At 45.3% G+C, this 12,122-nt stretch overlaps 1 protein-coding gene across 1 annotated transcript; it reads right to left on the bottom strand.

Moving 5' to 3' along the window:
- Positions 1-727: 727 nt before the first annotated feature.
- LOC134492113 (zinc finger protein OZF-like) lies at positions 728-6,711 on the bottom strand. The gene is made up of 3 exons (XM_063296275.1): positions 6,617-6,711; positions 6,389-6,515; positions 728-2,350 (listed from the first exon to the last, which is right to left on the bottom strand). The coding sequence occupies exons 1-3, from the start codon at positions 6,689-6,691 to the stop codon at positions 1,014-1,016; spliced, it is 1,539 nt and encodes a 512-aa protein (XP_063152345.1). The 5' UTR covers positions 6,692-6,711; the 3' UTR covers positions 728-1,013.
- Positions 6,712-12,122: the final 5,411 nt, after the last annotated feature.

The raw sequence follows: 12,122 nt of genomic DNA, 5'->3' as shown, positions 1-12,122 counted from the left end.
TTTACAGAACTTTAGCAAGCAAAATATTCCAGCGGAAACTCTTTCTGCACACACACATCTGAGTTCATGCATGCCTTAAACCAAGGTTTCTCAACCAGGGTTCTATGGAACCCCAGGGTTCTGAGAGAGGCCACTAAGGGTTTCCTGGGAGATCACAATTTATTTAAAAAAAAAAATTTTTTTTTTCAAATTCTGGCAACTTCACATTAGAGAGTTAAGTAAGTTTCATTCCTTATTTTTAGTTTAGGAACACTGGTAATGCATACATACAGGCCCACCCATGAAACTAATATAATAATTTTGTCACTTCCGGCCTATATTTGAGCCTGAATGTGCAGAGGTTCCCCGAGGCCTGAAAAATATTTCAAGGTTTCTTCCAAGGTCAAAAAGTTGAGAAAGGCTGCCTTAAACATTTGATTGTAGCCTGAAGCTTTTCCCACAAAGCATTGAAGTGGTTTCTCCCTGGTAGGCCCTCTTTTATCTCTTATCAAGCTTAACTAACAACTTAAGCTGTCAGTATCAGCTCATCTCAACTGTTTCTTTTAGTGACTGATGTTCTCCTTGCTATATAGAGATTACAACAGCCTTCAAAGCAGAGCCACCACCCTATAAGATACAGGCAGGCAACAGGTGGCTGAAATGTAGCTCCCCAGCCCCCTAAGTATCCTGAGATCACACCAATAACATTCAGTGGCCAAAGAGTGGGATTTCAATGGTATAAGTAACTGAAGTGAATTATTCTGCTGCCTTGACCTTTGTTCTCAACTATCATTATGAGCTGGCTTGGGCGTTACAGCCTGGAAAACTGCAGAACAAAGCTGAGCAAAAGACAAGGCCGGCGTGAGGGATCCCGCGATCAAAACTGAGACTGCCAGGCAATTCCAATGGTGCTAGAAGTGCCTAATGAAGCAGCATTCTCTGCTGGACCTCACGACGGCCAGCGCATGGAACATGGCGCTCTATACAGTGAGGATCGGAAAGAAGGGTGCATTGTATCATTCTCACATAAGTCTTCAATACATAGCGTCCCGGTTCACAAAACAGGTGTCTGGTTTCTCTCCTCTGTGGATCTGCTCATGCTGATTTAGTTTGTATCTTGTAACAAAGCTTTTCTCGCATCCCGAACAGCCATACGGCTTCTCTCCTGTGTGAATCCTTTCATGCACAACCAGGGAGGATCTGCGATCAAAGCATTTCCCACAGTGCGCGCACTGAAACGGTTTCTCGCCGGTATGTTTCCTTCTGTGTCGTTCAAGGAGCGAGCTTTGGCTGAAACTTTTCCCACAGTCGAGGCATTTATACTTATGTACTCGCTGGTGTTTAATCAAGGAGAATTTGTGCTTTAAACATCTGCCACACTCCAGACATTTATACGGCTTTTCTTTATTGTGGGTTCTCAGATGACTGATAAAGTTGGGACCCGTACTGAAGCTTTTCCCACAGTCCGAGCACTGATAAGGTTTCTCACCAGTATGGACTCTCTCGTGAAGTTTAAGGTCTGAGATATTTCTGAAGCTTTTCTCACAATCTGGACACTTATGCGGTTTTTCTCCTCCATGAATTTTCTTGTGCCGGTTAAAGTTTGACAGGCAATTGAAGCTTCTTCCGCAAGCTGAGCATTTATACGGCTTTTCTCCCGTGTGGATTCTCTCGTGAACATGAAGGTGTTCTCTCTCTCTGAAACTTTTCCCACAGTACCAGCAAGTAAACAGCTTCAGTCCTAAGTGGATCTTTTCATGCCGAACCACATGAGCCTTGGAAATAAACTTTTTCCCGCAATGTGAGCACGGGTAATGTTTCTCACCGGAATGAGTTCTTGAATGACAAAGAAGATGTTTTTTGTCGAGAAACTTTTTCCCACAGCCGGAGCAAAGGTACGGCTTCTCTCCTGAATGAACTTTCTCATGCCTATTAAGATTTGCTGTCCCACTGAACGTCTTCCCACAATCGAGACACGTGTAAAGCTTCTCCCGAGTGTGTAAGCTCAGGTGTGCCATAAGGGCTGTATAGTGGGGACACTTCCTCCCACAGATGAAGCACTGAAATGGTTGTGCCGCTGGATGAGAAGCAAAGCTTCCTGCTTTACATACACTGAGTGTTTCACCTCTGCAACGCGTCTCCTGGACTATCATCCTAAGGATGGTCTGGTTGTTATCCTCACAAGAACTGGCTTTCTTCTGATCGTGTTCACCCCATGTCTTCTTGGTTCCATCCTGATTTCCAGAGTCTTCTCCTCTCTTTATACAAAGGGAAAGCCTATTCTTACTCTGCTGCAAGATCTTCCTTTGTTTTACCAGCGGAGAACTTTCTCTCCAAAGACCCTGTTCCTCCTCCCTCAGCTGTTCAACCCCTGCTGAAACAAAAATAAAAAGTTACCCAGGAAATTAAAACCCACTACAGAATCTTCTTCTCGCTTAGAATGCTGATGTATAGCTTATTTTTAAAAAACCGCACATTTCATCTTTAAGCGTGGATTAATTCAAGGCTGCTAAGAGCTTGGTACTTAACTAGGGCATCCGATTAAACAGTGCAATCAATTAGTATCTTATAAAGATGTAGAGAAATACAGAAGTGTTTTTCTTGAGGAGGGAAGATTCTACAAGGAGGCACAGCTTGTTCTTACTAGTAAGAGACCTGCATAATTAGACACTGTATCTTAGAAAACCATTCACCACCCATTAAAATTCAGAAGCTTAAGGACCCAAAGCCTCTACAATATTCTTAACAGATACATTCAGAGAAGGGCAAAGAAGTTACTTCCGCCGAAGGGAAGTAAACTACCTAAACTCCTCATAAAAGTGGGGTGAATTTTAATGGGCATTCTTACCCTTATGAAAGGTAGGGAGAGGGAAGCAAGATATTTCCACCTTAGACACCACAGTATCACCAGAAATGGACCCCAAAACTAAGTGTTGTCTCCAGACCCAAAAATGTTGCTATCCTCATCACTGGGTATCTGGGTCTCATAGCCAACAAAGCTTTTGAACTGTGCTTACAAATGGATCAGCAACTGGTATTTTCTGTCTCATACCATATGATCCCTACAGCCAATTCCTCTTAACAGTCTGGTCAGGAGAGTTAAGAACTGGGTAATCGTTAACAAACGTCTCCAAGAAGTATCCAAGAAGTGTTCAAAGGTAGCCCTGTTATAGACATGGCTGATGGAGAAGCAGGGGGCCCTCTCCAGGTGGAGAAACGCATGCGCAGTACTGATTCTCTTCAGCTCCCTATCAAGAAATCCAGAAGAGAACCGCCTTAACTTTCTGAGCTTTTCTGGTAGGAGTCACTGATACTTTCTCAGTTTAGCCGGGTTTTGTATTGTAGGGCAGAACAATAAACACTAGAGCTAAAGCTCCTGATCTCAGCGTGTTCCTTGCCTCTATATCCTGACATCAATCCTGCTAAACTGAGAAAGTATCAGCGACTCCTGAAGGAAATCAGTACTGCGCATGCGTTTCTCCACCTGGAGAGGACCCCCTGCTTCTCCATCAGCCATGTCCATAACAAGCCCCACGAATAACCTAAGTTCTCAAACCTTCTTGATTCACCGCACTCTTCACTTTTCACGGTTTCCCTACACTCATAGTTGGCATGGTGTCCAACAGATGTCAGGTATCACTGGATTATCCCAGGGCACCCCTCTAAGTTTGCCGCAGTGCCTCAGGGCACCCTCGTGCACAGCTTGCGAACCATGGCAATATAGTAATCAAGTCTGACTCTTACCAACATATAAGGAGTGGTGATTAGGCTACCTTTCTTCAGGAAAGATCACAACCGGCCACACAAGTCACGTCAGACTCCACTGGCAAAGCTACTGGTCTGATTCTTTAGGACTGGGGTCCTCAGTGTGATACCTATGGGCATCAATACATTCTCAAACTCTCCCCGACCCTTTTGTTTTGTGACTATTTTCTGGTGGTCATTGCCCAATGACAGCTGTAATACCTACAGTGAGCATTCAACTTTTCAAATACACCCACTGACGAAAAGGATTAGGGACACACTATACCAGCAATATGTCTGTCTCTTTAGTCTGGAATAAACTCAGCATGCTATCTTATACATAAGATGCCATGGAACATACCTCAGTCCTTGGGACTTGTCTCTTTCAATCCTAGCTATAATTTGGTGAGCCTACTAGGTACCTCCTCCATAACATCTCATCCTTGTTCTTTCCCATTTGGCTCCTAAATTGTTGGTGTGTTGTGCTTGAGTCCCTACTCAAGAATGCGCCCCACTGAATTCAGCCTGGTTTACTCCACGATAGACTTAAGAAAGCGGATTTTAAGAACGAGCATTATTTCTCTTTTATGTAATACCTTGATAGGATTCTATATTTTCCATTATGTAAAATGAATGGCACAAGGTAAGAGAAAAATCTCAGGTCCACATTGTACAGGCTGTCGAGCCAACTGCAAATTAAAAAAGGAAATCCATGCTGATGAAAAAGTGATTGCATTTCTCTGGAACTGATCATCTCTTTCACAACTCTCTGGATTTTCAATTTGCACAGTCTTTTAACTAGCCTGCATTTCATGTTAATGCATTTCAGTTTTGTTTTTGAAAATACCGTTCTTAACGTTATCCTTTTGATTATAATGTTTTTATTTAAGGCTTTCTTGTTGCTCTTTTCCAGCCATTCTAGGCAGCTCTGGGAAGGAAACAGGCAAAGTAATAACTCCTGACCAGTCCTTTTCATGAATAAAGTCACCTGCATCATAGATAGAGCTGCTGTTTATATATTATTATTAACTATATTTCTCTTCGGCAAGACTCCAAAAGGAATTGCGATAATTTCCAACTTAAAAATGACAAAAACTGCTATGTATGACAAACCGTAAACATAATAAACACATAATTAAATCATAAATGCTGTTAATGCATTTTTAAAACGTTATCACCAGTGACTCTCTGCCTCTAAATCCAATGTACTTTAAAATTGCCTTATAAAGTTCCATGGAACAACACCCAGGGAGCCAGGAACACAACAGTTCACTCCTTCTCTTTCACACACACCATTTGTGAAAGACAACAAAATCAAAGCCACCATAAGCGGAGTTCCTTACCTCTGCAGAATGAGACTAAACTGGAAAGAGATAATTCAGGGCTGGATCCTCTACTTAACCGTTTCCAACAAACTGGAATATCAGAAGTGTTACTTGCCAGCTTCTCCCCTTGTCCTAATTCTTGCTGATTGAGCACCCACAACTTCTTCCCTTTCTGCATCTGGGCGATGGGCTTTGGACTTGCGTTTAGCAATCCTGATTGGAAAGGAAAGGAAAAACAGTATCCTGATTGGGCAGAACAAGAAAGAAAAAAGCCAGAAAGCTTCCAAATAAAATCCAGAATAAGGTAGAAAGTTCAGTTTGTCTTCACTAAGATCTCCAATCCACTGGGGACTGTAGAAGAAGGGACCATTTATTGATGTAGCTTAGATACCTACAACCACTACTTAGCTTCTCCCATGAGTAAAATTCTAAGGGCAGATCACAAAATAAAATATATTCATGTTGCCAAACCCTCCCTTAATAATGGTGGTTGGTGTAAAGTTTTTGCACAGCTACAGTACCCATTCTGAAACGGGTCACAATCAATACATTGGCAGAAGGCATTGCAGTGTCAGCTGCAATCTTCTTCTGAATGAGCATCAACATGGGAGTGCTTTTGCACAACTATCACTGATTGGCATTTTCATGAAGTAGAGAAAATTTCACAAGTGGGAAAAGTTAGCGAATACATGAATCTGTGTGATGAGTCTGTGTGATGTAGTGCGTAATGCCGCGTTTCTCAACCTCAGCAATTTTGAGCTGTGTGGATTTCAACTCCCAGAATTCCCCAGCCAGCTGCCAAGGTTGAGAAACACTGCTGTAGACTCTTCAGGGATTACAGAAGCTGAACCACTGGCCAACTGAAGCATCAATGTTCTACCACTCTACCGCATGCCATAATTTCTGCAATCTTTCCCAAAGAGGTGGAGCCTATGTTTATATCTCTGTACAGAGCAGTTCCAGCTTGGCTTTAGACTGTGGCATCATCCGGCTAGATTCGGAAGTGGCTCTTCCCTTACAAGGCCCATTTGACAGCAGCAGAGATGGGATCTGTAGTTCTCAAAGAACCGGTGGAGGAGAACAGCCCTTACTGTCCTAACAGTCAGGAACCACACTGAGACGAGGAATAGGTCTCTAGTGTTTATTACTGCTACATTAGACAGAAAATCCTAACAAACTGAAGAAGCGTGGGAAAAACCCAGACAGATAAACCCCAAAAGTCAAGGCGGGTCTGTTCTGTGTCTCTTTGAATGGCTGCTCAACTCCTCACTACTATGCATGCGTTTTCCCCCCTGGATAGGGGCCCCCTCCTGCTCACCATCAGTGCTCATGACACTTACCCAGTGAGATCACATTGTCGTAATTCTCCTGCATGACTTTACGGTATATGTACCGTTGATAGAGATCCAACAAGGCCCACTCCTCTTTGGTGAAGTACACAGCCACGTCCTCAAAAGTCACAGAGGCCTGGAGAGGGGAGACAAGGGCCTTCTTAGCGCTACTCATTCAGGAAAAGCCCAAGGTGAAGAGAAGACAGGCCTTCTACCCTTCCCTCTGCCATCCGTTACCTGAGCTGGTGCTGCCACAGTCACAGGCCTTCTGCCAAGAGCCCAGGAGGCTTTTCTCAAAGTGGGGGAAGTCATTCTGCAACCTAGGAGGAAAGAAAATGCTAGTGGATGTTCACATGTCACTCCTGCTATCATATTCCCATACAGGTAGTCCTCAACTTATGACCATTTGTTTAGCGATCATTCGAAGTTACGATGGTGCTGGGAAAAGTAACTTGTGACTGGTCCTCACACTTATGACCATTACAGCATCTCCACAGTCATGTGATCAACATTCAGGCACTTGGCAACCAGCATGTATTTATGACAGTTGCAGTGTGCCGGGGTCACACAATTGCCATTTCTGACCTTCCCAGCCAGCTTCTCACAAGCAAAGTCAATGGGGGAGCCAGATTCTCTCAATGACCATGTGATTCGCTTAACGACTGCAGCAAAAAGGTCGTAAAATCAGGCATGATTCACTTAAGGACTGCCTCGCTTAGTCATGCAAGTTCCAGTCCCGATTGTGGTTGTAAGTTGAGGACTACCTGTAGAGTTCCATGCTGGGGTGGGTAGTCTGCAGGGATCATATGCCCCACCTCAACTTTTGGATCCTAGACCCATCCAGGATCTTGCTGGAAAAATTTAGCAGCACAATCAATCACAACACCTTTCTGCATATTAAAATGCATACATATTAACTACATGAGCTTTCCAGATTCAAAATAAGACAACAGGGAATATGGTAGGTGCAAAGGCTCAGCGTTCTTTCAGTCAGTACTTCGTAACATCTCCTTTGACAGAAGTAGAAGCTTCTAAATATTTCCTGTGGACAACTAAGACTCTTTCTGTTCTTGGTTTTGGAATTTTTTCCTACTCTTCCTTACAGAAGTCTTCCAGCTCAGAAATTTTTTCAGGTCTCCCCACAGATTTTTCGTAATATTCAAATTTGGGGACTATGAAGTTCATTTCAAAATCTTTCTTTTTCATGTTTGAAACTGCTACATGGTTGATTTGGAGAGCAAACCAGATTGTCCCATCTTTTGCACCTGACATAGTCCCTACTTTCTGTTCTGGATTTGCAAACAACTGCACACAAATAAGTATGCATTCAGAGTTGTAGAAAGAGGACACACTTAACTCTGTGCCATGTAGAGTTGTGACCACTTCTGTTCATCTGAAACAGACAATTTGACCAGGGAGCCCACATTTTTGCATGGAAGTGTATTTTCCCACTTCAAATTTCTAGAAAAGAAGAGAAATTATGCTGCCCAAATTCATATTCTTGCTGCCAAGTCTCACCAGCACAATCCAAGATGGGATGGATGTACATGGCCTACAAGTTACCCAATTTAACAAGAGGTGCCCAACTTTTGCATGCGACTGTGGTCCCTAGGGAGGCATTACCCACCTATAGGGTAGGTGGTGCCTTTAGCGTAGGCTGCTGAGCACGTGTCTTGCACCACACAGCTCAGAGGGCTTCCAAATTCAATGCCACGTTCAAAAAAAGAATGGCAAAAGTCCCATTCTGCCCCCTTTTTCCACCTTTATCCACTAGTGCTTTTCTGGAGAAATGAATAAATGCTGAACATGGGCACAGCTTTGATCTGCACTGACCCAAACCCCTTTAAAAGTTAAAGGAAAAAGAAGGGAAAGGCACCAGTAATACTGCCTAGCCAGGGGAAAGGGAGGAGAAAGACAAAAAGTGGGAGAAATCCTGCCGGAAAGCAGAAAAAGAGAGGATTGTGGGGAAGTGGGTAGGAGAGGAATTAGAGATGGGGGTCCCACAAATGGGAGTGGGCTCCAGGAGGCCCTTCATTTCTGGGAGCATCATTGCACACACTTGTGGATGGATGAAACAGGGAGAAGGCATGCTGAATATTCAATCCTGAATTCCCCAAGCTGGCTGGGGAATTCTGGGAGTTGAAGTCCACCCATCTTAAAGTTGTCAAGGTTGAGAAACACTAGCTTAGGGTATTCAAGAGCCATTAACCCTGCTGGCTGGGGACTATGGGAATCGAAGTCCCATGCAACCAGAAAATGCTGAATGAGAGAAACACGTTTGGCTGTAAGCCTGAATCTCGGCAAGACGCGGGCCGGGAGGCTTAGGGTTGGGGCAGCGTCGTACTGCTGCTCAGCCCAGCAGCCCCCGTTTTTTGCATCTGAAAGATCTGCTCTTGCCTCAGTGGGAAAACTGGCTCTGGCGATTGCAAGCGACCTTGCTGGACGGAGGACCGGCATCGAGCTGAATTAGGGATCCCACAGGCAAAATAAAGCAGAGCCCCCAAGTCACCCGCTTACCGAGACCCACGCGCAGCGCCACGCCGGGGACCTAATTCGGCTCCTGGGTCAAAGCAGTCCCTTCTCCGGGGATGTTAATCCAGCCTTGCAGAGAAACCGACTGGAAACCGGCCTCCCGAATGCCAGTCATCCTTTGCCTGCGAGCCTTTCCAAGCTCCCCACTCGCCCACCTTGTCGCCCGGGGACGCCCCGTTGCAGCCAAACGCCCCAAGAGGGTCGGCGGGGTTGGAGAGCTGGGAAACCTCTCCGCGCGCAGAAGCCGGGGTTTAACCTCCCCTCGGAACGCCACTGCGCATGCGTGGCCAGAGAGGCCGCTCCGCGGACATGCTCAGGTGCAGCCAGGGAAGCCTCCGAGGCCCTTTCCTCTGCCCTCATTTGGGGTGGAGTTTCTGTCTCTCCCTCGCTCGCTTCTCCTTACTCCTAAAGACGCGCGCAAGTCGGGATGAGCCAAGGGTTTGCTGGTGGGGTATTCTGGGAGCTGAAGTCCACACATCTTAAAATGGCTGAGGAACACTGCTTTATGTGAACCAGGCGATTTCCGAAATTATGTCGACCAGAAACCCATTTAGAGGGAGAGCGCAACAAGAATAACTTGCATTTTAACCGAACTCTGACTAATGCTGAAAGCAGCACATTTCTAGGAAAGAGGAAAATATCATAGACTTTTCCAGAATACTTTGTTCACTAAGCACCCTTAGACCTGGGCGTGGGTGTGGATTTGCGTGTGCACCTGTCCTCCCGCTTTGCACGCTTCCAAGTTTTTTTCGTTTTTAAGTCCCTGGGCAGCCAAGAACACCAGCGGATCATCCAGCAGATCGACCCGGAGGTCTCCCTCGAGGCGCAAAGGGCCAGGCTCCTATCGCCCTCCTTTGGACGCAAGGTGCAAAGACCCGCCTCTCTGCAACAGGCGCTGATGCTGGGAAAGGTGGAAGGAAAGGGAAAAGAGGACGGCCGGCGGGGGGGGGGGGGCTCAGGCACAGTGGCGATGGGGGCACCCTTGGAAGAGCTGAAGGACCAGGTGAGGGGCGGATCCTCCTGGAGAAAATCTGTCTGGGGTCGTTAAGAGTCAAAAACGACCTGATGGCTCATGACTGGAGACACTGCTGTTGACCACTTGCTGCCAAAGTAAAATCTGGCCTCAGTGAAGTAAAAGCAACGTCCACAATGAGCCATGGATTGCATCAACCCATCCTTTCCCCTTTTTTCTCAGATTGCGGAAAAAGTTAAGTGCTTCTGAGCAGGACAACTAGGGTCTGTGTCACCCGGGACAAACATGGATTCTGTGCCCACATTGGCAACCCCCGTGCAGCACCCAGGGCACATGCCCTGCTTTCCCCCCCCCCCCAGTTGCGGCCCTGCTCCTGAGCATAGCCAGAGTTTGAAGTATAACAGGTATCATTGAGCAAGCGAGCAAGCGCAGAGCACAGCTTCCATTCTGCATTACGCTTAAGTTTCAAGATGTGAGAAACGCAGCTCACAGAATAATTCGACAAAGCCTTGGGAAGCAGCAAAAGTCAGCTTTATTAATGCATTCTTGCAAGAGCAGGTGGCTAGTGTAAGGTATAGAAAAATACAATTTGTAAATAAGGAAGATCTATATATATAACCATATAAAGCAATATCATATAGATCTTGGTTGGGGGAGATTTTTAGGTGCAAATACTAATACTAGTTCATAGCAGGGGGGAAGCAATATATGTAAAAAGTTTAAACTAGTGAGCAACACAATGTTACACATTTAAACTAACAGCAAGTCAGGAAGAGATAGTGGGAAACTCATCAAATGATAATAGCTAACCCAAGTAAAGCTTTCAATGTGTGAAGGCCTTGGAATGTCCGGATGTCTCAAGGTAAGAATGTCTATTAACACATGTAAAATAAGGGTGAGGGGGTCTGAGTGCCCAGCCAATGGGTAAACAGGCCAGAAAGGGGAGGGGGGAGGCTGGACAGGGAAAGGTATAAGAAAGTGTATTTGTAATTTTGGGGGTGGCATCTCTCCTTTCGATCAGACTCTGCGTAGCCTGGTCGAGGTGCCCACCGCGCTTTGCAAACCGCTCAATAAAGTAAGTTCCTTTTCAAAACTCTCTGGTCCAGTTTTCGTGATTTTTATATCCAACACTAGCAAGTAGGCACACCCACTGATACAAAGCACAGAGTTTATATTTCCTGCTGCTGCCACTAAAAGCCCTCCTCCTCTTCCCCATTGGACAGGTACTTAGGAGTTTACAGCCCATCCGAAGCGCCTGCTTATCCCCGCCTTAGTTTACATCTCCCATTACTCACATTTTACCTCCCCCAGTCCCTTCTTTCTTTCTTTCCTTCTAAGGCAGCTAACTTGCTTTTAGCGAGCATGCAAGGGTTATCTTTAACCGTGAAGCTTGCTAGAGCTGGTTTTTAGCGTTGGTTAAGCATTCTATTTCCTTTACACGTATTCTTAGGCATTCCACTTCCTTGCAGCGTGTGAAAACAGTATCCTGTTCACCCTGTCATATCCCACATCCCCTTCTTACATGTCTCGGTTTTGCATAACTATTTACTGAAACAGCAGGCTTGCGTGACCTTTTCTTTTACTGCAAAAACACTTTTATCATTTCTTACAAAGAGGAAATTGGTCGGTTGGAAGTAGCAGAAAGTTGTGGGTTTGCATTTGACAGGCACAATACGGTGTGGTTATTTTTGCCTTTGTAACCAGTCAAGTTTACACTTCCGTAGAACCTTGCTGCTTGATAATAAATGCAGGTAGCCCTCCCTTAACAAGCACAACGGAGACTGGAATTTCAGTTGCTAAGTGAAGCAGTCATTAAGCGCATCCAACCTGATTTTACGACCTTTTTGTGGTGGCAATTAAGCAAAACACATCATCATTAAGCAAATCACATGGTTCCCCCTTGATTTTGCTTGCCAGAAGCCGGCCAGGAAGGTCGAAAATGGCAATCATGTGACCACGGGGACGCTGCAAGTCGCATGAGCACCAGTTGTAAGTCAGTTTTTTCAGCACCATCTTAAGTCTGAACCATCACTAAACGAATGGTCATTAAGTGAGGACTACCTGTAGGCTATTACAGGGGTGGGGGGATACTACCCACCAAGGGAAATTCCAGAGATATAATGAACAGATGGCAGGACTACAGTAACATACAAAGCTGTCGTAGTTCACGCTTAATGACAATTGGGACCAGCAGCTCCGTCAGTAAACGATGTGGTCATTAAGTGAGACATCACATGA

The sequence above is a fragment of the Candoia aspera genome, chromosome 2 (assembly GCF_035149785.1).
Source record: "Candoia aspera isolate rCanAsp1 chromosome 2, rCanAsp1.hap2, whole genome shotgun sequence".
In the NCBI taxonomy this organism is placed as follows: domain Eukaryota; kingdom Metazoa; phylum Chordata; class Lepidosauria; order Squamata; family Boidae; genus Candoia; species Candoia aspera.
Note: the sequence above shows the minus strand (reverse complement) of the source record. Positions and strands in the feature narration are given on the sequence as shown.

Bases quoted from the DNA above. Each gene is read 5' to 3' on its own strand.
- LOC134492113 (XM_063296275.1), bottom strand. From the start codon at position 6,691: ATGACTTCCCCCACTTTGAGAAAAGCCTCCTGGGCTCTTGGCAGAAGG. The intron at 6,516-6,616 runs GTAACGGATGGC...TCCCCTCTCCAG, and splicing joins CTGTGGCAGCACCAGCTCAG to GCCTCTGTGACTTTTGAGGA. The intron at 2,351-6,388 runs GTAAGTGTCATG...TTGTTTCAGCAG, and splicing joins CGACAATGTGATCTCACTGG to GGGTTGAACAGCTGAGGGAG.